Genomic DNA, 20,766 nt, shown 5'->3' with positions numbered 1-20,766 from the left:
ACAATATTTATAGACCAGTTAGCTGGTTAGCATTCTGTGCTCAGTTGTACTACCATTCTCATTATAGGGACCTGCTGGCTCTACTGGTGTCCATGGTAAGGATGGCATGAATGGTATTCCTGGACCTGTTGGACCTCCTGGACCTCGTGGTCGCTCTGGAGAGATGGGACCTGCTGTGAGTGGCTTAATCCCTCTTTAATTCATCCCATTGTTCCCTCTATGCATCTAGTCTTTGACTTTGGCAGTCCCTGATGTCTTGACCCACCAATCTTTCTGTAGGGTGCCCCTGGTCTTCCCGGACCCCCAGGTCCTCCAGGACCTGCAGGCATTGGTGAGCCGTTCCCCATCATGCCCCAGCCTGAGAAGGCAGCTGACCCATACCATGGCTACAGAGCTGATGAAGCTAGTGTGCGTGACCGCGATGCTGAGGTGGATACCACCCTCAAGTCCATCAGCCAAAAGATCGAGAACATCCGCAGCCCTGAGGGAACCAAGACAAACCCAGCTCGCATGTGCCGTGACCTCAGGATGTGTCATTCTGAGTGGAAGAGTGGTGAGTCCAGAAGAGTCCAGAGATAGCTAGAGAGATTTAGAAGCCCTTTCCTAGAGATTTAGGCAGCAGTGCCTTATGAAACTAAGTAAGGAACTAGGTGATACATTCACAGTCCACTGCGGAATTAGCAGAGTGGCTGACTTTTCAGTTTTTTTGTGCCTCAGCTTCTCAACTTCAAACTTAACATGATTGTTATTTCCTACACAATTAGCTTCTAAATGAGAACTTTAACCTTTTAGTCTTAACCTTTCATGATTTCACTCATCACTACAATCTTCTGCTCATTCCTAAAGGTTCCTACTGGGTGGATCCCAACCAGGGATCTCCTCTGGATGCCATCAAGGTCTTCTGCAACATGGAGACTGGTGAGACCTGCATCAACCCCACTCGTGCAAGCGTTCCTCTGAAGAACTGGTACATCAGCAAGAACATCCGCGAGAAGAAGCACGTCTGGTTCGGAGAGTCCATGCCTGATGGCTTCCAGGTAGGGGAAGATGATGTAGTAGTTTTAATTCTGACTCAAATGTTAAAGCAAAAGGCTGTGGATGAAAAAGAAAACAAGAGGAATAGAGAGAAATAGTTCAGGAACCACAATGAAGGGTGACATATTACGTAGTCTAATGAAATGAGAATGTCTAGATTATGGGTGTGTCTTATAGGTTTAAAGATATCAAGTCATATTTGAATCGAATGTTTGTATATACTTCAGCCTTCCAAGGTGCCTTCATGTGGATGATGAAATATGGAAGCCACACAGCAAAATCACCAGTGTTGATTTAACACCCACAGTGTTGAATTCACACCCTACAGTGTTTATATGAGTCCATTGGGTGTTAATTCAACACTAGGGATTTTACTGTGCAGCATATATACATATGCTGAGAGTGGATTTGAGGTCAAATAAATTATCAGAATATCAGAATAAGTTGTCCAGATATTCACTCTATTATCTGCAATAAAATGATTCCATCTCTCCTAATGGACTTTAATGTTGGTGAGCATTGGTTGTTGGTATGCGTTGTATACGTATGCGTTGTATAGCGTTGGTATGTTGGTAATCTGGCAACATGGTCACATATCCTGTCTTTGAACCCATCTTAAACCTTGTAAACTTGTAAATATCCAAGTGATATTATAATACATCAAGGTTAACTGTATTATAAACAGTTAGGATACCTTATAATACATCAAGGTCATCTGTTTCAGACATCTCTTATGTACATCCTGCATGTTATATACCAAACCCATGCTGTCCAAGTGAATGGATTAAACCTAGTTCTCTGTCTCCATCCACAGTTCCAGTATGGCAGCGAGGGCTCAGACTCTGAAGATGTGAGCATCCAGATGACCTTCATGCGCCTGATGTCCAACAAGGCATCCCAGAACATCACATACCACTGCAAGAACAGCATTGCCTACATGGATGAGGCCTCAGGCAACCTGAAGAAGGCTCTGCTCCTGCAGGGATCCAACGATGCCGAGATCAGGGCTGAAGGCAACAGTCGCTCTACGTATACAGTCAGCGAGGACGGCTGCACGGTGAGACCTCTCTCTCTTCTACTACTTTCTATTTTTCTCTCTCTCATTTGTTCTCTTGATCAAGTCATTTTGAGCTCTCTAGCTAATATTATTGATAAACAACTAGAATGTGAAGGAGGAAAATAGGCCAGCCCTCTGTGTCGTCATATTTTTATCTTTGTTTTTTTTTTCTACCAGTTTATTTAACAGTTTTCACTAGTAAGGATTGTCTATCCTCCTTCAGCTTTTTAAATATAAGGGCATAATAAGTAAAATTATTAGTATATATAAGTTATATAAGTGTCTCTTGGTGTTATGAATAGTGCTTATTGACTGATTTACTGATTCCATCTTCCTGTCTCTACAGTCGCACACTGGCACTTGGGGCAAGACAATCATCGAATATAAGACAACGAAAACATCTCGTCTTCCCATCATTGACATTGCTCCTATGGACATTGGTGCTCCCAATCAGGAATTCGGCATAGAAGTTGGCCCAGTCTGCTTCTTGTAAAAAGATAAATCTGGACATTAAAAATGTTGTTGTTGTTTTTCTAGCAATCATCTCCAAATCTTTTTCTATGCATTAAAAAAAAACTCATTCGGCTGCAATCAGTCCACGTGCTTACACTTTAACATCCTTGAGGACGGTGCTTGTTGTGATCTCGAGAGACGTTCTGCTTTTCTTTTTTTTAAGAAAATAATTTTGAGGACCACTATTGCCAATCAGCGTCAACGTCATGGACACTTAGCGAGAAATTTTTGAGTCATTTGGCAACAAGAAAATAATATATACCTGTACTTGTAAAGTGTAAGATCACCCCCAAAGATGCCAAAAAAGAGCAAACAACCCAAAAGGTCATGAAAATACCAGTGACTTATTTGCCGTTTTTTTGCCACTGCAGAAGGACAATGAAAAAACACACAAGTGCTAATGTACCATTTTCTGGTGTTGAATAAATCTGAAAAATGACAATTAAGTGTCTTGTTCTTCCAGCCAAAAGGGGAAAGATGTCAACATCCCGTCATTGTGTTATGCAGACTCTAGACTCAAACTTGTAATGGCTACCTCAGGACAACCAAATCATGTTACCTATGGGTGTTTGGGGGACACTAAGGCAGGTTATTACCACTCCAAAAAAAACTTATTAGCAAAGTAAAAACACGAATACCATTTGTGAAAAGGTGCTACTTTCCTCTCCAGGTCCTAACTGTGGTGTATATGTGTTTGAACAAAAAGAACAGAAAATGCTCATTTTTGTTTCTGTCTCTTGTGCTTTTGGGACCTGTTTGGTGCTATTTAGTCTTGTTGTCAATGTGATGCAATTTTTCTCTCATTATATTGTTGGCTGAAGAAAAAAATAAAAGCTGAATGCGACACTTACTGTAGGCGAGTGAAGTAGGTGGACCGATTGCCGGTTTGATTCCCAGGTTCCCTGTAATCTTTGGGGAAATCTTTATTTGTGTCTGCACATGGCCCCCCGACTGTCAATTTTTCTTTTTTTTTTTCCTCTACAAATGCAATGCGCACCTTTCATTTTTCCTATTTTTGGGTTTTGATTCATTTGTTTTTAGTTAAATACGGCGGCACAGAAAGAAAACCACAACCAGACACTTTAATGGTTCCAAACAGAGGATCTGTACTTATTTTGTACATGTATAATATTTCGAGATGTTTTTAATTATTTTGGATGCTGAAATAAAGCATGTTTTAAAGTGGTCAAAGGAATGTTCGGCATGTCATCTTCTTGCCATGGCCTCACTGCCTTCCTATCAAATTAAGCAATCTATACTGTTTACATTCAGCTAGCTTAATAATATTTGATTTGCTGGACTGACACATTTGCACATGTGCTAGCATTTGGGTGGGATGGAGGACATGTTTTTATCATGGTATTTAAATATGTAAGAAAATTACATTCTACTTAGATATTACAGGTATCTACTCAGATATTTTCCTAACAACAAGAAATACATGAAATACAGATTTTAAACGTTAGCATTACACTTCTAAAAGAGGCAATTAATTGGTGCACTTAAAGCCACATGGTACTGCAGCTTTATCCATATCAGCAAAACAGAGTGGCACAAACAGTACACCAATTAAAATGTGCTGAAACACACAATGCAGATCAGAAAAAAATCATAGTGAGCAGACAAAAACTCTCCAGCAAATCGGGATCCTTCATTGGGTTCCCAAGAGCCATATCTTTATTTCCTAAGAAATAGAAAAAGAGCTACATATTTATAATTATACGACTGGATCATTGTGAAATGAATACATAAATGAAATGAATGAAATAAAATCAAGCTTTATGATTAAAAAAAAAAAAAACAGAACTGAAATGAGGATTACCTGGGCAGCGTATCAACATTAGGCTCCCTGTAGAAACGAAACAAAACAAAAAGAAGTGAGAGACTTTTGAAAAGTTTTTCCAAATCATAAATGGTCATTTATCAGTCACAAAAGGCAAGGAAAGTTCATTTGTATAATGAACTTCCACAGAGGTCATTCAAAATGCTTTACATGAGCAGAAACTATAGAAAGAGGTAAGAGAAAGATGAGATGAAGATCAAAATTAAGATAATAAAATGTGTTTACAATTTAAGGTTAAAAGAATAAAAGGGCAAATGGCTAGGTAGCAAGAAAATAGAAATGATTTTCACATGGAATTTTAAAATAGCTACATTTGTGGTACATCTGATTGGTTGGTGTTGGTTTCACTTATGTGTAACATAAAAGAAACACTTAAATGCTGCTTCATGATGCTTAGTTTGGATTTTAGTCGTTACTAACTGTCCTGTACCAAAAGAGACCTACTATGCTTCAATTCTTTAGACCAGAAGCAGCACTTTAAAATCAATTTTGTAGCTAACCAGAAGCCAGTGTATAGATTTTAGACCTGGACTATTGTTCCTTGTTCTCTTGGTCCTGATGATGACGGGAGATGATTACAGTACCACTCGATATGTTGGTTTTCACAAACAGTTAACAACATGATTCATGAACATCATGATTTGCTTCAAATTCAAATTCGCTTCAGTTATGTTGAAATCGGTGTCATATTCTCCATTAGTACAGTCTGTTATTGTCATTACTGCTTTAGGACTGCCCAGTACTGTATGAATTATATATTTACTTTTATCACAAAATCACAGAATGTGGGTGTGAGAAGACATTGATGTAGGCATGTCTCATACGCACTCTGTAGTCATGTCGTAGTGCTTCTCACTGCAAAACCAGAACAGTGTTGAATTTAAAATATATAGTCCCCTCTGAAAGTATTGGAAAAGCAAGGCCAATTCTATTGTTTTCACTATACTTTGAAGACATTTTGGTTTGAGAGAAAAAGATGAATATGAGACAACAGATCAGAATCTCAGCTTTAATTTCCTCCTATTTACTTCTAGATGGGTTAGACAACTTAAAACATGGCACCTTTTATTGACCCCACCCATTTTTTCAAGTGATCAGAAATACTGAAACATGTGACTGATGGGTGCTTCTTGCTGCCCAGGTGTGTCCTGTTAAATTGGTTAATTAAAGAATTAATAGCTCTGAATGTCTACTCTTGGTCTGAGCCCTGGGTTTCACCTTTGAAGACTGTGTTTGTTGTTAAAAAGGATAAACTAACATGAAGACCAGAGAGCTGTCTTTGGGAGAAAAGTCAGAGGCTGAGAAAAGAGGGGAAATCTATCAGCACAATTGCACATGCATTGGGCATAGCCAATACAACAATTTGGAATGTCCTGAAAAAGAAAGAAACCACTGGTGTACTAACAACCAGACATGGAACAGGTCAGTCAATGAAAACAACAGCAGCCGATGACAGAAATATTGTGAGAGCTGTGAAGAAAAACCCAAAATCAACAGTCAGTGACTGCACCAACAACCTTCCCAGGGCAGGGGTGAAGGTATCACAATCCACCATTCAAAGAAGATTTCAAGTGCAGAAATATAGAGGCCATACCACAAGATGCAAAGCACTCATCAGTAGTAAGAATCTGAAAGCCAGATTGGAATTTGCAAATAAACACAGAGATGAGTAACAAAAGTTATGGAACCAAGATTAACCTCTGACAAAGTGATGGAAAGGCCAAAGTGTGGAGAAAGACTGGATCTGCTCATGATCCAAATATACAGTAGAAGCTAATCAGTCAAGCATGGTGGAGGTAGTGTCATGGCTTGGGCTTGCATGGCTTCTGCTGCAACAAGCTCACTAATATTTTGATGATGTAACTTATGACGGGAGCAGCAGAATTAATTCAGTCTAATTCAATTCAATTAATTAAGTCTATAGAAACAATCTGTCTTCCAATTTACAGAGAAATGCATCAAATCTAATTAGGAGGAACTTTGTCATGCAGCAAGGCAATGACTTTAAAAGACTTCATCAGCGGGAAAGAGTGGAACGTTTTACAACCCGAATTCCAAAAAAGTTGGGACAGTATGGAAAATGCTAATAAAAATAAAGAGGAGTGTTTTATAAATGCACTTTGACTTGTATTTAATATATTTTATATATATAAATATACACATACAGTATCTCACAAAAGTGAGTACACCCCTCACCCATCCATCTTCTATACCGCTTATCCTCTTCAGGGTCACGGGGAAACCTAGAGCATATCCCAGGAAGCATCGGGCCCAAGGTGGGGTACACCCTGGACAGGGTGCCAATCCATCGCAGGGCACAATTACACCCCTCACATTTTTGTAAATATTTGATTAATCTTTTCATGTGACAACACTGAAGAAATGACACTTTGCTACAATGTAAAGTAGTGAGTGTACAGCTTGTGTAACAGTGTAAATTTGCTGTCTCCTCAAAATAACTCAACACACAGCCATTAATGTCTAAACCGCTGGCAACAAAAGTGAGTACACCCTTAAGTGAAAATGTCCAAATTGGGCCCAATTAGCCATTTTCCCTCCCCGGTGTCATGTGACTTGTTAGTGTTACAAGGTCTCAGGTGTGAATGGGGAGCAGGTGTGTTAAATTTGGTGTCATCGCTCTCACACTCCCTCATACTGGTCACTGGAAGTTCAACATGGCACCTCATGGCAAGGAGACATGGCAAGGAGACATGGAAAAGGAGATCTCAAGTAGAGTAAGGGCCAGATGGAAAGACTTTAACAGCATAAGGGATGTGCTAAAGGGAAGACTGGATAAGACCACCTGTGCCAATCTCTTCAATGGCACAGTTTTGCCTGCGATGTTATACGGAAGCAAAACTTGGGCCACAATGTATAGAGAGGAGCAGAGGCTGGCAACAGCTCAAAGAGCCATGGAAAGATTCATGCTAGGAGTATCATTGAGGGAGCACATCAGAAGCGAGGTGATCAGAGAGAGGTCCGGCGTGAGAGATGTCATCACGGAATATAAAAGGAACAAGCTCAGATGGGCTGGACACATCGGTTCACAGACAACCGGTGGACCTTGCCAGTTGACGAGTGGCATCCACGCGAGCGGAAACGACCATTCAGAAGGCCTCCAAGACGGTGGATTAACGATATTAGAAGCATAATTTGAGTAATGTGGATGAGGAAGGCACGATCCAGAGAGGAATGGAAGGTGTGCTGTGACCAGCGGTGCCGAATCGACACCTGACGGACTGGTCGGTCAAGGTGATCTATATATATATATATATATATATATATATATATATATATATATATATATATATATATATATATATATATAAAGACAAGGTATTTGATGTTTTACCTAATCAACTGTCTAGCTTTTTGAAGACAAATGTTCATTTTGAAATTAATGCATGCAACACGTTCCAAAAAAGTTGGTATAGGGGCAATTTAGGACTAGTAGCAATGTGACAAGTTGAAATAAGAATGTGATTTGAAACAAGTGAAGCAATCGTCTAATCATAGTATATAAAGAGCCTCCAAGAAATGCCTAGTCCTTCAAGAGCAAGGATGGGTAGAGGCTCGCCAATCTGCCAGCAGATGCATCACGAATAATCTGAATATAATAATAGCGAATAGCACTTTGAGAACAACATTCCCCAAAGACAAATTGGTAGGATTTTGGGCATTTCACCTTACACAGTGCACAATATAATTAAAAGATTCAAGGAATCCGGTCAACTCTCGGTGCAAGGCCGAAAACCACTTCTGATTGTGCATGATCCCTCAGACTTCACTGTCTTAAAAACAATCATGAGTCTGTAATGGATATCCTGGCATGGGCTCGGGAATACTTTGGTCAATACCATTCGCCGCTGCATCCACAGATGCAAGTTAAGGCTTTACTATGCAAAGCAGAAGCCTTACATCAACACTGTCCAGAAGCGCTGCTGATTTCTCTTGGCTCAGTTTCAATTTCTGAGATGGACAGTAGCACAGTGCAATCATGTTTTGTGGTCCGACGAGTCAACATTTCAAATACTTTTTGGACAAAACAGCTGGGCCAAAGAGGAAAAGGACCATCCAAGCTGCGTCAGGTCAAAAAGCCAGTGTCTGTCATGGTATGGGGGTGTGCCCCCACATCTGTGAGGGCAGCATTAATGCAGAAAGATATGTACACGTGTGGCGCATTATAAAGTGTAAAAAAAAAAAAAAATGCAATGAAGGCCCCGTACAGTTGCACAGCTGAGGAAATGCATAATGGATGAATGGGGTAAAATTCCGATGGATAAACTAAACCAACTGATGTCTTCAGCGTCCAAATGATTAATAAGTGTTATTAAAAGAAAAGGTGATGTTACACAGTGGTAAACAGTCAACTATCCCAACTTTTTTTGAGTGTGTTGCAGTCATCAGATTTGAAATGAATGTATAGTTTCACAAATAAATTAGATTCACAAAGTAAAACATCAAATGATGTGTTCATAATGTGTTTTCAATATAGTACAGGGTGAAGTGAGTTTTCAAATGACTCTTTTTGTTTGTTTTTTTGCATTTTCCATACTATCCCAACTTTTTGGGAATTCGGGTTCTAGACTGGCCACGTCAATCACCAGACCTTAACCCAAATGAGCAGCATTTCATCTACTAAAGAGGAGACTGAAGGGAGAAACCCCTCGAAACATACAACAACTGAAAGATGCTGCAGTACAAGCAAGAACAAACAACACAAAAGAAAAATGCAACAGTTTGGTGATGTCAGTGGGTCACAGGCTTGATTCTTACTATGTATTTCAATACAATAATGCAATAAACAAACAAGATTATTAAACATACAGTGGGGTCCAAAAGTCTGAGACCACATTAAACCACAGGGATTATTTATTTAAAATGGGAAATAAATAATAATAATAATATTTTGAAAATTCTCAAACAAAAAATATTCAAGATGTTGCACCATTTGTAGGTCACTATTTAAATCTAAGCAAATTTATGATATTGATCATGTTAACTCCTCATCCCTTCTATTGAAGCACATGTTCAGAAGACTTGTGTAGGGTGTGTCTGCTCTAGTGCATACTGTCATTAAAGTGCATTAGGTAAGATTATGTCTCTAACAATTAAGTAGATTATTCTTTTACACTACTTGAGCCCACTTCCCATTCCTGCCCATGTTCAGGAAGCTCCACCTGCTGGGTCCAGAGCATCTATAAAATGACTGACAGGAGGCCCACCCAAACACAAACAAACATTCCTGACTAGAAGTCAGGAAGGTGTTTTTTAAGGGGCTTCCGTAGCCATTTGATAGACCTAAACAATTGTTTATCATGTTCTACATATTTTCCTGGTTATTTGTACAAGTAAGAAATTTTATCAACTATTGCACCTTTAAAGCATACCAAATGCTAAGAAATTCTGAAGTGTAATAACAAGTCTCTAGTTGTTGTGATAATATCATTTGCAAGGAAAGTCTGTGTGTTAAATTGAAAAAGAACTCCAAAACAGGAGCATTTTCACTAGTTTTCTCAGACTTTTGGACCCCACTGTATTTCTAGTTTTTAAAGATTAGTTTTGAAAAATATAACGAGAACCAGGCTGAATAATCTATTTAATTTATAGTAATCTTATTATTAAAAATATCAGATAAAATTGTACATATTCAAAATATTTTCACTTGCTAGGATATAATTTTTGCAGTGCATGCACAAGCATTGATGAAACTTTGTTACTTTAGTTACTTGCTCAAAAAGCTAACGTTCATCATATTCTGTGAACGGTTTGGAGGTTTTTGATGATAAGGTTCATGTTAAAACATTAAACAAGCAAGGCAATGGCTTTGAGTACACACTTCTTTCTGCCAAGGATATTCCTGTCGAGACCGCCCTCTGCTGTCATATGGGTGATATGCACTTCCACGATGTGAGCGTAAGTCAATGATTAAAACAGTACAAATAATTCATGTGCAAAAAGAATAATCTCTTACTGCTGGGCCATGATGAGGGGGATGTGTACGCTGTCGGAGGGATATTCTGGAGGTGCCCTCTGCCCAGTTCGGGTGTTAAACATAGGCATTGTAGACAGGGGCTGTGGTGCACTACTACGGTTGCCTGCCATGTTCCGCAGCTCACTGCTGTTCCCTTGGATGGTGTGATGATGGTAAAGCTGGATCCTGAGCATGAGAGAAAAGAGAAAGTGTAGCATAAGATGGAAGAGAACATTAGCATTAAGAAAGTGATGACAAACGTTGTGCTTATACTTATAATGTGTTGATTAAGTTATAATAAAATACTAAAACAAAATTTCAACTGCAGCAATATATTGTCAGTATACTAGACCAAATGCTTGGCATCCTTTCATCACTGTACTAGTTTTTCTTTTTAATTGATGCTTTTTATATTGTCTCTTGCGTTTATGTTGCATTGTATTGCAATTGACAACATTGGCATTTCTATTCCACCATGTTAAGTGCAAGTGCTTTTATTTAAAGGTGGTGGTCTAGAGGCTACTGAAAAAAGCGCAGTCTCGGACACCTCTATTGAAAAATATTATAAATCTGGCAACCTAGGATGTGTAAACTACACACAGGTCACATTAATCATCTGAATGGACCACTGAGAAAATCAGCTTAAGCACCTGCTTAACCTGACTCTGAATACGAGTAACTTTCTTTACATAAGTATTGACGTAACTTGTGAACTTAACTCATACAAATCTGAATACAGCCTTTACACTCACCGTCCATTTTCTTAGGAACACTTGTACACCTGCACATTCATGCAGATTTCTTAACAGCCAATTATGTAGCAGCAGTGCAATGCAAAAAATCATGACCAGACTGGTTCGAGCTGGCAGTAAGTCTATAGTAACTAAAATAATCACTCTTTATAAGCATGGTGAGCGGAAAAGCACCTTACAATGCACAAAATATCAAAACATGAGTTGGATGACCTAGAACAGCAGAAGACCACATCAGGTTTGACTCCTGTCATCCAAGAACAAGAATCTGAGGCACAGACTCTGAACAGCTATGGACTGGAAAAAGACCAACAGATTTTTTTTCCTAATCTTCAATTGTCCAATTTGGGTGAGTCTATTCCCATGACAGTATAATGAACACCGAATAATGACTCCACTAGTACAGTCTGTAATCATTACTATCAATACTACTGCTTTTGGAGTTTACATGCAGTCGCTAATAAAATGTCGTCAAGGCACCATGGATTAAATTTTACTACAAAATAAATGTAAATGTGTGAAGAGAATATTAAGATAGTAATGTGGCATACATACACGGGAGTCATGGCATCACGCTTCTGACTGCAAAAACAGAAAAATTGAATATTAAGTCTATATACACACATAGACATAGCCTATACATTCTTCATTTCAGAAGTATATTTTTTCTGGTCTGGAATGAAGCGAACTTACACTCCTTCTCTCCTGCAGCACATAACGTAAGCTAGAATGAGGCAGAGGAGGATGGCGAGAGCGAAGGGCACAATAATGGTAACTATGTAGTCAGGGATGAAGTCTCTCTCAGGCGGAGAGTCAGGTGGCATAAACTCTCCTCCCCATGCCAGAATACCTGAACCCACGGTTGGTGCCGGAGTAGGAGGCACAGGCCTGGATAAATCAATCTGAGAGAAATGACAAAAAATATGACAAAGTGATTGATTTGTTTATTATTAAGTTTTATTTTTAGTTAGAGTATATTTTACACCCCTACAGTTGTGTATTATTGTGCTTGTGAAATTGAAGAGTATACACAGTAGACTTGAGCACACAACTCTTATCTCACATCTTGCTGGAAGTTCAGTATTTCATGACACTGTATACATTTGACATAATTTCTGTCTAGCATATTCCTTTTATAGATCCCAAGCCTATGCTGGGAATACTGGGGAACGAGGTGGGAATGCAACCTTGGTGGTACACCAATCCACACACACACACACACCACTTAGGGGCCATTTTTAATGTAGCCAATCTGGAGAACCCAGAGGAAACATGCAGAAACTCCACACAAACAGTAACCCAAGCTCAGGATAGAACCGAGGACCCTGGCGCTGTAAGACATCAACACTACCTTCTGCACCAACCATTAGTAGGGCACAATCACACACACACAATTTGAAAATGCCATTCAGCCCGGGGAGAACATGCAAACTCTGCACACACAGGGTGTAGATGGCACCCCAGAGGTTCGAGGCAAACATACTAACCACTAAGCTACCATGCCCCCACAAAGAAGCTCAATAAACTCTAAATTATTCCAGCAGTGACAAAATTTTGTTTCACTAGCTGCACATCACCTTACAAGCTGTACATAAGAGGGTTTAAGTGCCATGCCTAAAAACAACAACAATTCCCTTCCTTTTGGTTCAAACCTCATAGAGCTGGGATTTTAAACTTAAGCTTTGACTTCCTATTACTAATCTTAACCTTTTACTAATTGATTACTGATGACTGATTACTAATCTTAACCTTTCAGCCATCATTGCTCACACTTGGTGATGTTGTAAATGCTTACCAGAGCTGACTTGCACCAGGTCACACAGTTAGCAGGGATGCTGCACACACTGCAATCTCCGCTGATCTTCCCTCCGGCCTCACACTCCCTCAGATGATCTGCTGTCTGCAGCCTCTGCAGGCATTTGGAGTAGGGTTGATCTGACCCCAACTTCACATACACCCTGACACACACACGCACACACACACACACCATTACAACCCTGGAAATGGACTATTCTTCTTATAAAACAGCAATTTGCCAGCTATTTGTTTTATTCATAAAAGAATGACATGTCATACTTTTTATCTGTTTATAACTACATTTAATGGAAAGTCAATGAGGCAAGAATAAAAATGCAGGTTGTCATGTTATCTGGAAAGCACAAAGTCGTCTATCTTAAAAACCTTCCCGTGATGGAAAACTTACTGACTGTTACAAAGCACCGACACTGGAGGCTCCTTCCATAAGTGTTCAATAAATGTCACCTTACAAAACATTTCACCATGTTAATGACAATTATTAATCTGGTGTCTTGTGGGCCTTAAGTTATGTTTATCATCTGCCATAAAAGTCCTTCTGAATGAGCTGTTACTATAGCAACCATAACATATTAGAACAAACACATTAATACTGTGCAAATCTATTATTCGAGAATTCTGCAGCAATGTTGTATTAAAAAAACAAAACAATAAAAGCACTTTAAGTCACCCCTCATAATGTCCAGGCAGAGGCAGAGGGACACGTCCACCACGGTCCAGAGCAGAGGTGATGTTGACATAGTCGAGTCGATCGGTTCCCCAGATCAGCTGGATATCCTGCTTTATCTCCTCTTGAACCTCAAACGGTAAGGCCTTCTCAATCTCCCTCAGCCCAATGAAGAATTCAGCCTGGTAAGGCAACAGTTTTTCTGGGAGCAAAGAAATATTGCATGACTGCATTTCTCCTTGCCTATTGCTTTGCTTATTTTTATTTAATGGCCATATTTATGGGGGCTTTATTTTGCTCAGCTAACATTTATTTGATTATGCATTATTTGTTTTTAAAGCAAGGTCATATAAATTGAGGAATACTTTTTTTAATCCTTCAGTGATTTTTTTTTCCTTCTTATAAACTTCATGACTATCCACTCAGTGCAACAAAATGTATTTCGAATTGCCCTTACTTTCTATCACTGAACTGTTAATCTTCCAATCACTAACATGCTGATCATTAAACTACAGACTCCTGTGTGATTGTTCTACCATGTAGATCACTCTATACATGGTTTTACATAATTCTGTACTGTTACATTCTCATCTTTAATGTCTGTTTGTTTATTTATTTATTTATTTATTTATTTACTTACTTATATTTTACTTGTACAAATAACTTTGCTTGTATTTTCTCATTTGTAAGTCACTTTGGACTAAAGCATCTGCTAAATGAATAAATGTACATGTAAATATGTAGAACATGATTTTTAAAAAATAATAGTTTAAGCCATGACCTCTGAGAAGGCTATGAAAACCGTTTTGGAAAACTGACTTCCGGCCCAGAATACTTATTTGTATTTGGATAAGCCTCCTGTTAATCATGTTAATAAAATGATCACAAATCCTGGGAGCAGAGCTTTGTGAACATGGGAGGGAAGGTGAGAGGTGGGGGGGGGTTGTCCATCCATCCATTTTCCATACTGTTATCCTACACAGGGTTGTGGGAGAGCCAGGGGCCTACCCCAGGGAACTTAGGGGCATGGGTGGGCAGGGTGCCAACCCATCACAGGGCACAATCACACATATTCACACACTACAGACAATTTGGAAATGCCAATCAGCCTACAATGCATGTCTTACCAAACCAAACCAAAGTATCCAGAGGAAATCCCCCAAGCACAGGGAGAACATGCAAACTCCACCCACATGGGGCATGGGCAGGATTCAAACCCCATACCCCAGAGGTGCAAGGCAAATGTGCTAACCACTAAACCACCATGACTTGGTTTATACTTTATTTACTTGTACCTGAATGAAAGAAATCTACTGTATTGTCAAACCCTTATGTTCTGGTCAGATAAAAAAAAAGACAATTTAAATAAAACAAGACAAACCTTTCAAAGGTCCAGAATGGAGCTACAAGAGTCATTAGTATAACCAGTAGATATGACCACATCACCCCTATTGTCATATCACAGCAAACCGACTTCATTTCCCATCCTGCACTGTGGTGGTCTACAAACATGGCCGCCATGGACTACACTTCCCACATGCACGTTCACCTTCTCCGGAATTCTAGTCACACACACCTGTTGCCAATCTCACACTCACTCACTCCACACTATATAAGAGACTTTTTGAACACTATGACTTTGCATAGTATTGAGTGTTATCACCATACGAAGCGTTTGTACCTTGTGCTGCGTTTTGATTCATGTTCACTGATCTAGTTTCTTGTTCTCGTTTCTTGCCTTTCCTAGTTTATGCCTGTTTGTAGATCGTCTGACCCTTTGCCTGTTTTTTTGACCATGCTGTTGTCTCATGTTTTGGATTTGTCTGCCTGCCTCTCTCTATTAAAAGCTCTTTTCTGCACTTGCATCCGTCCTAACCCTCATTACAAGGAATACGTGACAGAATACTACACCTAACCATGAATGCAGGAAGACGGAGGAGTCATCATGCCCAGGTAGTAAGGAACACCCTACTAAGATTCAACTCGATTAAGCTTCCTCAATGGGTAGCCAAGGATCCTCCAGAGCCATACGATAGACTTTTTGGCTACCCTGAGTATTTTCTCTTTGACTGCCAATTGTATTTTTGCCTGACCAGAGGAAGTAGCTAGGGTTCATACTCTCCTGGCTCGTTGGCCAATCCCGCCAGTGGACGGAGCATCTGGCCCATACAGAATCCAAGGGTCTGCACAATGTACCTCAGTTTGTGGGACTATTAATGAAGGAGTTTGGGAGTCCAAAGTACGCCCCAACATGGATTTTGGGAGAGGCCTGCCTCATAGTTAAACCTGACTTGCTGTTCACCACCTATTATGAGCAGGCAAACTGGGTGACCTCCTCCCCAAAGTTCCTGCCTAAGACCCACTATGTGGTCTCAGCTCCAGAGCTCCAGCATAAAGTCAAGTTCGTGCTAGAGGTCAACGAGGTGACCTCCCAAGCCATGTTCCTGTCTGAGGTCAAAGAGACGATCTCTCCAGCCAAGTTCATTTCCGAGGTCGACGAGGCGATTTCCCACGCCATGTTCATGTCCGAGGTTGACGAGGCGACTTCCCATGTCACGTTCCCGTCCGAGGTCAACGAGGCGACTTCCCACACCACGTTCCCGTCCGAGGTCAACGAGGTGACTTCCCACGCCACGTTCCCGTCCGAGGTCAATGAGGTGACCTGCCATGCCACATTCATGTCCGAGGTGGACAAGGCGACCTCCAAAGCCACGTTCCCGTCCAAAGTCAACGAGGCACCCTCTCCAGCAAAGTTCATGTCTGAGGTCGACGAGGCGACCTCCCATGCCACGTTCATGTCCGAGGTCGACGAGGCGACCTCCAAAGCCATGTTCCTGTCCGAGGTCGATGAGGTGATCTCCAAAGCCACATTTCCGTCCGAGGTCAACGAGGTGATCTCCCAAGCCAAGTTCCAGTCCGAGGTCGACAAGGCAACCTCCCACGCCAAGTTCCAGTCTGAGATGGACGATGTGACCTTCCATGGCAAGTTCCAGTCTGAAACCAACGTCACGACCAACCAGGTTCTGTTCACGCCAAAGTCTGTTGACACGACCAACCAGGTCATGCTCATTCCAGAGTCGGTTGTCACGACCAACCAAGTTATGCTCATGCCAGAGTCTGTTGTCACGGACAAGCAAGTTCTGATCATGCCCGAGTATGCTGACACAGATAACCAAGTTCTGCTCACCCCTGAGTCTGCTGACACAGACAAGCAAGTTCTGATCACGCCCAAGTCTGCTGACACAACCAACCAAGTTCTCCTCATGCCTGAAACTGATGTCATGATTCTGCTCATGCCTGAAACTGATGCCAGGTTCTGCTCACCTCTGAAACCAACTTCATGACCTGGTTAGGTTCTGTTCACGCCCGAGTCTGCTCACATGGACAACCAAGTTCTGCTCACGCCCAAGTCTGCTGATGCGGCCAATCAAGTTCTGCTCATGCCTGAGTCTGCTGACGAGGCCAACCAAGTTCTGATAAAAAGAAGACAATTTAAATAAAACAAGACAAACCTTTCAAAGGTCCAGAATGGAGCTGCAAGAGTCATTACTATAACCAGAAGATATGATCACATCACCGCAGCAAACCAGTGACTACATTTCCCATCCTGCACTGTGGCGGTCTACAAACATGGCCACCATGGACTACACTTCCCACACACACGTTCACCTTCTCCGGAATTCTAATCACACACAACTGTTGCCAATCTCACACTCACTCACTCCACACTATATAAGAGACTTTTTGAACACCATGACTTTGCGTAGTATTGAGTGTTATCACCATACCAAGCATTTGTACCTTGTGCCGCATTTTCATTCATGTTAATTGAGCTAGTTTCTTGTTACTTGTTCTCATTTCTTGCCTTGCCTAGTTTATGCCTGTTTGTAGATCGCCTGACCCTTTGCCTGTTTTTTCGACTACTCTATTGTCTCATGTTTTGGATTTGTCTGCCTGCCTCTCTCTATTAAAAGCTCTTTTGTGCACTTGCATCGGTCCTAACCTTCATTGTGATGAATACTTGACACCTAACTTATCCACACTGCATTGGCTCCCAGTAAAATCTTGCATTTATTATAAAATACTACTATTGACCTATAAAGCACTCAATGGTTTCGGACCATACACCTAAGTGAACACTTGGTCTTTTGATCTGCCATGTCTACTATGATCAAAAGGTGTATGATATTTGTTGGTACCTCGAATAGTGAAGGCTACAGCAGGGGGAAGAGCATTCTCTTACAAAGCCCCACAGTTGTGGAACTGCCTTCCAATTAGTGTTCAGGACAGTGTTAAATCTAGGCTGAAAACATATTTGTTTAATCAAGCTTTTGTGGTTAGTTTTTTCTCTCTCTCTATACAAATAAAACTCAATTGAACTGAATTGAATTGAAAGGTGTTGGCTCAGTTTCTTTAATTAACATCCATTTATATTCATATTTAAATCCATATTTAGAGATCAATTTTAGCCTCTTTGTCAAGTGGCAAATCCATTTCCCAGAATGCACCATGAACTACAAACATGGACAACAACTTCAACTCCCAACAGTACACACAGTCACGTCACCTTCTCCTAAGGACTAATCACCCAAACCTGTTCTCAATCACACCACACTACTTAGGATATGCTCACACACACAGCCATTGCGAAGTATTACGCTCAGTTGACTTGTCTCTGTCATTTACCAAGACTTTGTGTCGTTGCTCTGGTTTTGTGATTTTGTTATTCCCTTGACTTTGATTCTCTGCCTTGGCTAGTTTGGATTGTTTACATGATCCTTTGACCCTTGCCTGTTTATGGTTATTGATTTCTGCCTTACCCTGTGGATTCTCATTAAACTGCCTTACCTGCACTTGCAGCCACCTTTGCCTCCTATATGTGACACTCTTAATATCATGACCAGACATCACTGATTTTTTTAAATTATTTTTTATTTCGATTATGTTTCGATTATGTTCTGGTACTTTTGACCTATGAGAAACAATGTGCAATAAAAGTATGTAAGTCTGAATTTTTAGTGGTCATATTTGTTCCAGCAGAAAGATCCCCAGTCTGGTAATCAAGAGATTTTAAGGCCCAGGAGTTTTTAAGACTCCATTTCCATCAAAAGTTTTATATTTTAATTAATTTGGGATTTAAATTAGCATTACAACTACTATAATATCAGGAAAGAGGGTGTGGCTCAAACTATTACTGTCAGTTTGTGTAAATATGAGCTAAAGAAGTGTTTCACAAAGAAGTGTTACTCATGATGCTAACTCATCTTATGGAGGAAGATATCCCCTTTTATTATAGATATGTGGTGGTGTTGTTTTTTTTACCTGCAGGCCCAACATTTATAACAAGGCGGTCTTTGAAAGTCTCATAACTTCGTTTATTTGTCACAAAAACCTAAATGGAAAAAGGGGGCAGGCATCACCAGTATAAAATAGCAACTTTATACATAATTCAAGATTTAGTTTAATCAGATGTTTTGTACCTCAATGATGCTCTTGCCCAGGTCTTGGGGCAGCGGTGTGCCATACAGGAAGCCATTGTCATACGGGTGGCGCTGTGTGAAGCGCAGCCAGCGTGGCAGGTCTGGGAACTGCTGCTTGTTGCATTTGAACACCATGGGGTCATTATACACACGCCCTGGATACACAAATGGAGATGATGTAGTGATATAGACAGTGAAACATGGCAATTGGGAGTCTGATCCAGGTGCACAAAATGATAAAAGTGCCTGATTTACAAAAAATAATTCAGTCAATTATGTAATGTGTAAAAGAGGTGGAGGAATTAATATTTAAAACTGCAGTATGTACAAGAGTCAAGCAGTACTAGGAACCCACAGTGCTGCAAGTCCTCCTGGCAATTTTGTAATTCCTACTGAGAGCTGTTGGGTGTTATTTGGCTTCATATGCGAACTAAGATGCATCATCATGCTCCAATTTTAGAAACAAGCCCAGATTCACACAGAGCTAATAGTTTCACTGTCTGGTTAATGTTAGATAGTATATAGATATAATATGCAGAAAACACAGACTGGAGAATAAAAAGTAAAAGGCGTATATGAAGATTTTGTTCTCCACATTAGATAACTAGCCAAAATTAGCTGGTTAAAATCAAACATCAACCTCAAAGATGCAAAAAAAAAAAAAAAAGTGATCAAAAGGGAGAAATCATTTATGTTTAGCTCACGAATGTGAAGAGGGCATCAAATATAAATGTGGAAATAGTCATAATTTTAATAAACTTCCTGATTTTACTGGCATACTGAGTCAATAGAATAACATTCTGGTTATTAAGGAAATTTATTTTTATATTCTAATACAGCTTACCATAGTGTTTGAGGAATGGCTCAAATTCATTCTGGTAGACTTCTCGGTTTAGCTCATGGACAAACAGCTGGCCCACAGGAGCATGTTTTATGATGTCTGCTTGGACCACCAGCAAATAGACCATACACACTGAGGAGAGAGATATGCTGTTCCATTGACATTTATTCATTTGAAAGAGTGAGACAGAATCGTATACAAGCATGGAATGTTGGATGGAAGGCAACATCGGCTCTCTGGCAGCCCTGGAAATTACATTCTAAGCTTTCTGGTCATTAGCACACAACTGAGATAGCACTATCTTCTGTGCTTCCACTGGCCTCAAACACACAGTTTAATACTTTACATCATGTGGAAAATAAAAGGAAATGTCTTGTCTTAAATTCATAGTAAATATTATATACATTTATATTTTGTTTTTCACATACACAGGTTTACACATAGAATAGGACACACAGTAGTACAGGTTTAGTACAGCTATATATGTCAGGCGCTGACTGACATCATACTAAAGCTACATTCAGTCGGTTTTCACAGGTCAGTCAAAAGCTCATCTCTGTAGTGCATGGGCTCATGAATAAAGCTTAATTAAAGATTTTATCATAAGCGAGATCATTTGGGAGAACAAAAGAAAACACCAAATACTTGCCTGAGAGTGTTAAAACCCAGTTCCCTCTATCTGCCATCTTGTTTTGAAATTTGACTGACAAGACCAGCTGGAAAAGACAGTGGCATCCCCACTGAGTTTAAAAGAGAGGCTATTTTTGCTTCAGCCATAAGACCATAACA

At 40.1% G+C, this 20,766-nt stretch overlaps 2 protein-coding genes across 4 annotated transcripts in view; one reads left to right on the top strand and one right to left on the bottom strand.

Annotated features, from left to right (window-relative positions):
- The window catches only part of col1a1b (collagen, type I, alpha 1b), a 22,960-nt gene extending 19,164 nt beyond the window's left edge, over positions 1-3,796 (top strand). The window contains exons 47-51 of the mRNA XM_053639130.1: positions 68-175; positions 280-553; positions 847-1,037; positions 1,850-2,092; positions 2,439-3,796. Of these exons, the coding sequence (XP_053495105.1) occupies positions 68-175; positions 280-553; positions 847-1,037; positions 1,850-2,092; positions 2,439-2,585 (963 nt within the window). The 3' untranslated portion in view covers positions 2,586-3,796. The remainder of the gene's footprint in view (positions 1-67; positions 176-279; positions 554-846; positions 1,038-1,849; positions 2,093-2,438) is intronic.
- sgca (sarcoglycan, alpha) lies at positions 3,564-20,766 on the bottom strand. 3 transcript variants are annotated; one of them, XM_053639133.1, is made up of 11 exons: positions 20,627-20,766; positions 19,981-20,109; positions 19,137-19,291; positions 18,979-19,048; positions 13,660-13,858; positions 12,970-13,132; positions 11,868-12,076; positions 11,730-11,756; positions 10,423-10,608; positions 4,428-4,454; positions 3,564-4,289 (listed from the first exon to the last, which is right to left on the bottom strand). In XM_053639133.1, exons 1-11 carry the CDS (start codon positions 20,661-20,663, stop codon positions 4,283-4,285), a joined length of 1,209 nt encoding a protein of 402 aa, XP_053495108.1. In that variant the 5' UTR covers positions 20,664-20,766; the 3' UTR covers positions 3,564-4,282. The 3 variants fall into 3 exon arrangements, with proteins under 3 accessions (XP_053495108.1, XP_053495106.1, XP_053495107.1); XM_053639131.1 differs by lacking the exon at positions 20,627-20,766 and having other exon boundaries at positions 19,981-20,337; XM_053639132.1 differs by lacking the exons at positions 3,564-4,289; positions 20,627-20,766 and having other exon boundaries at positions 4,424-4,454; positions 19,981-20,337.

Source organism: Ictalurus furcatus, chromosome 13 (genome assembly GCF_023375685.1).
Source record: "Ictalurus furcatus strain D&B chromosome 13, Billie_1.0, whole genome shotgun sequence".
Classification (NCBI taxonomy): domain Eukaryota; kingdom Metazoa; phylum Chordata; class Actinopteri; order Siluriformes; family Ictaluridae; genus Ictalurus; species Ictalurus furcatus.
Note: the sequence above shows the minus strand (reverse complement) of the source record. Positions and strands in the feature narration are given on the sequence as shown.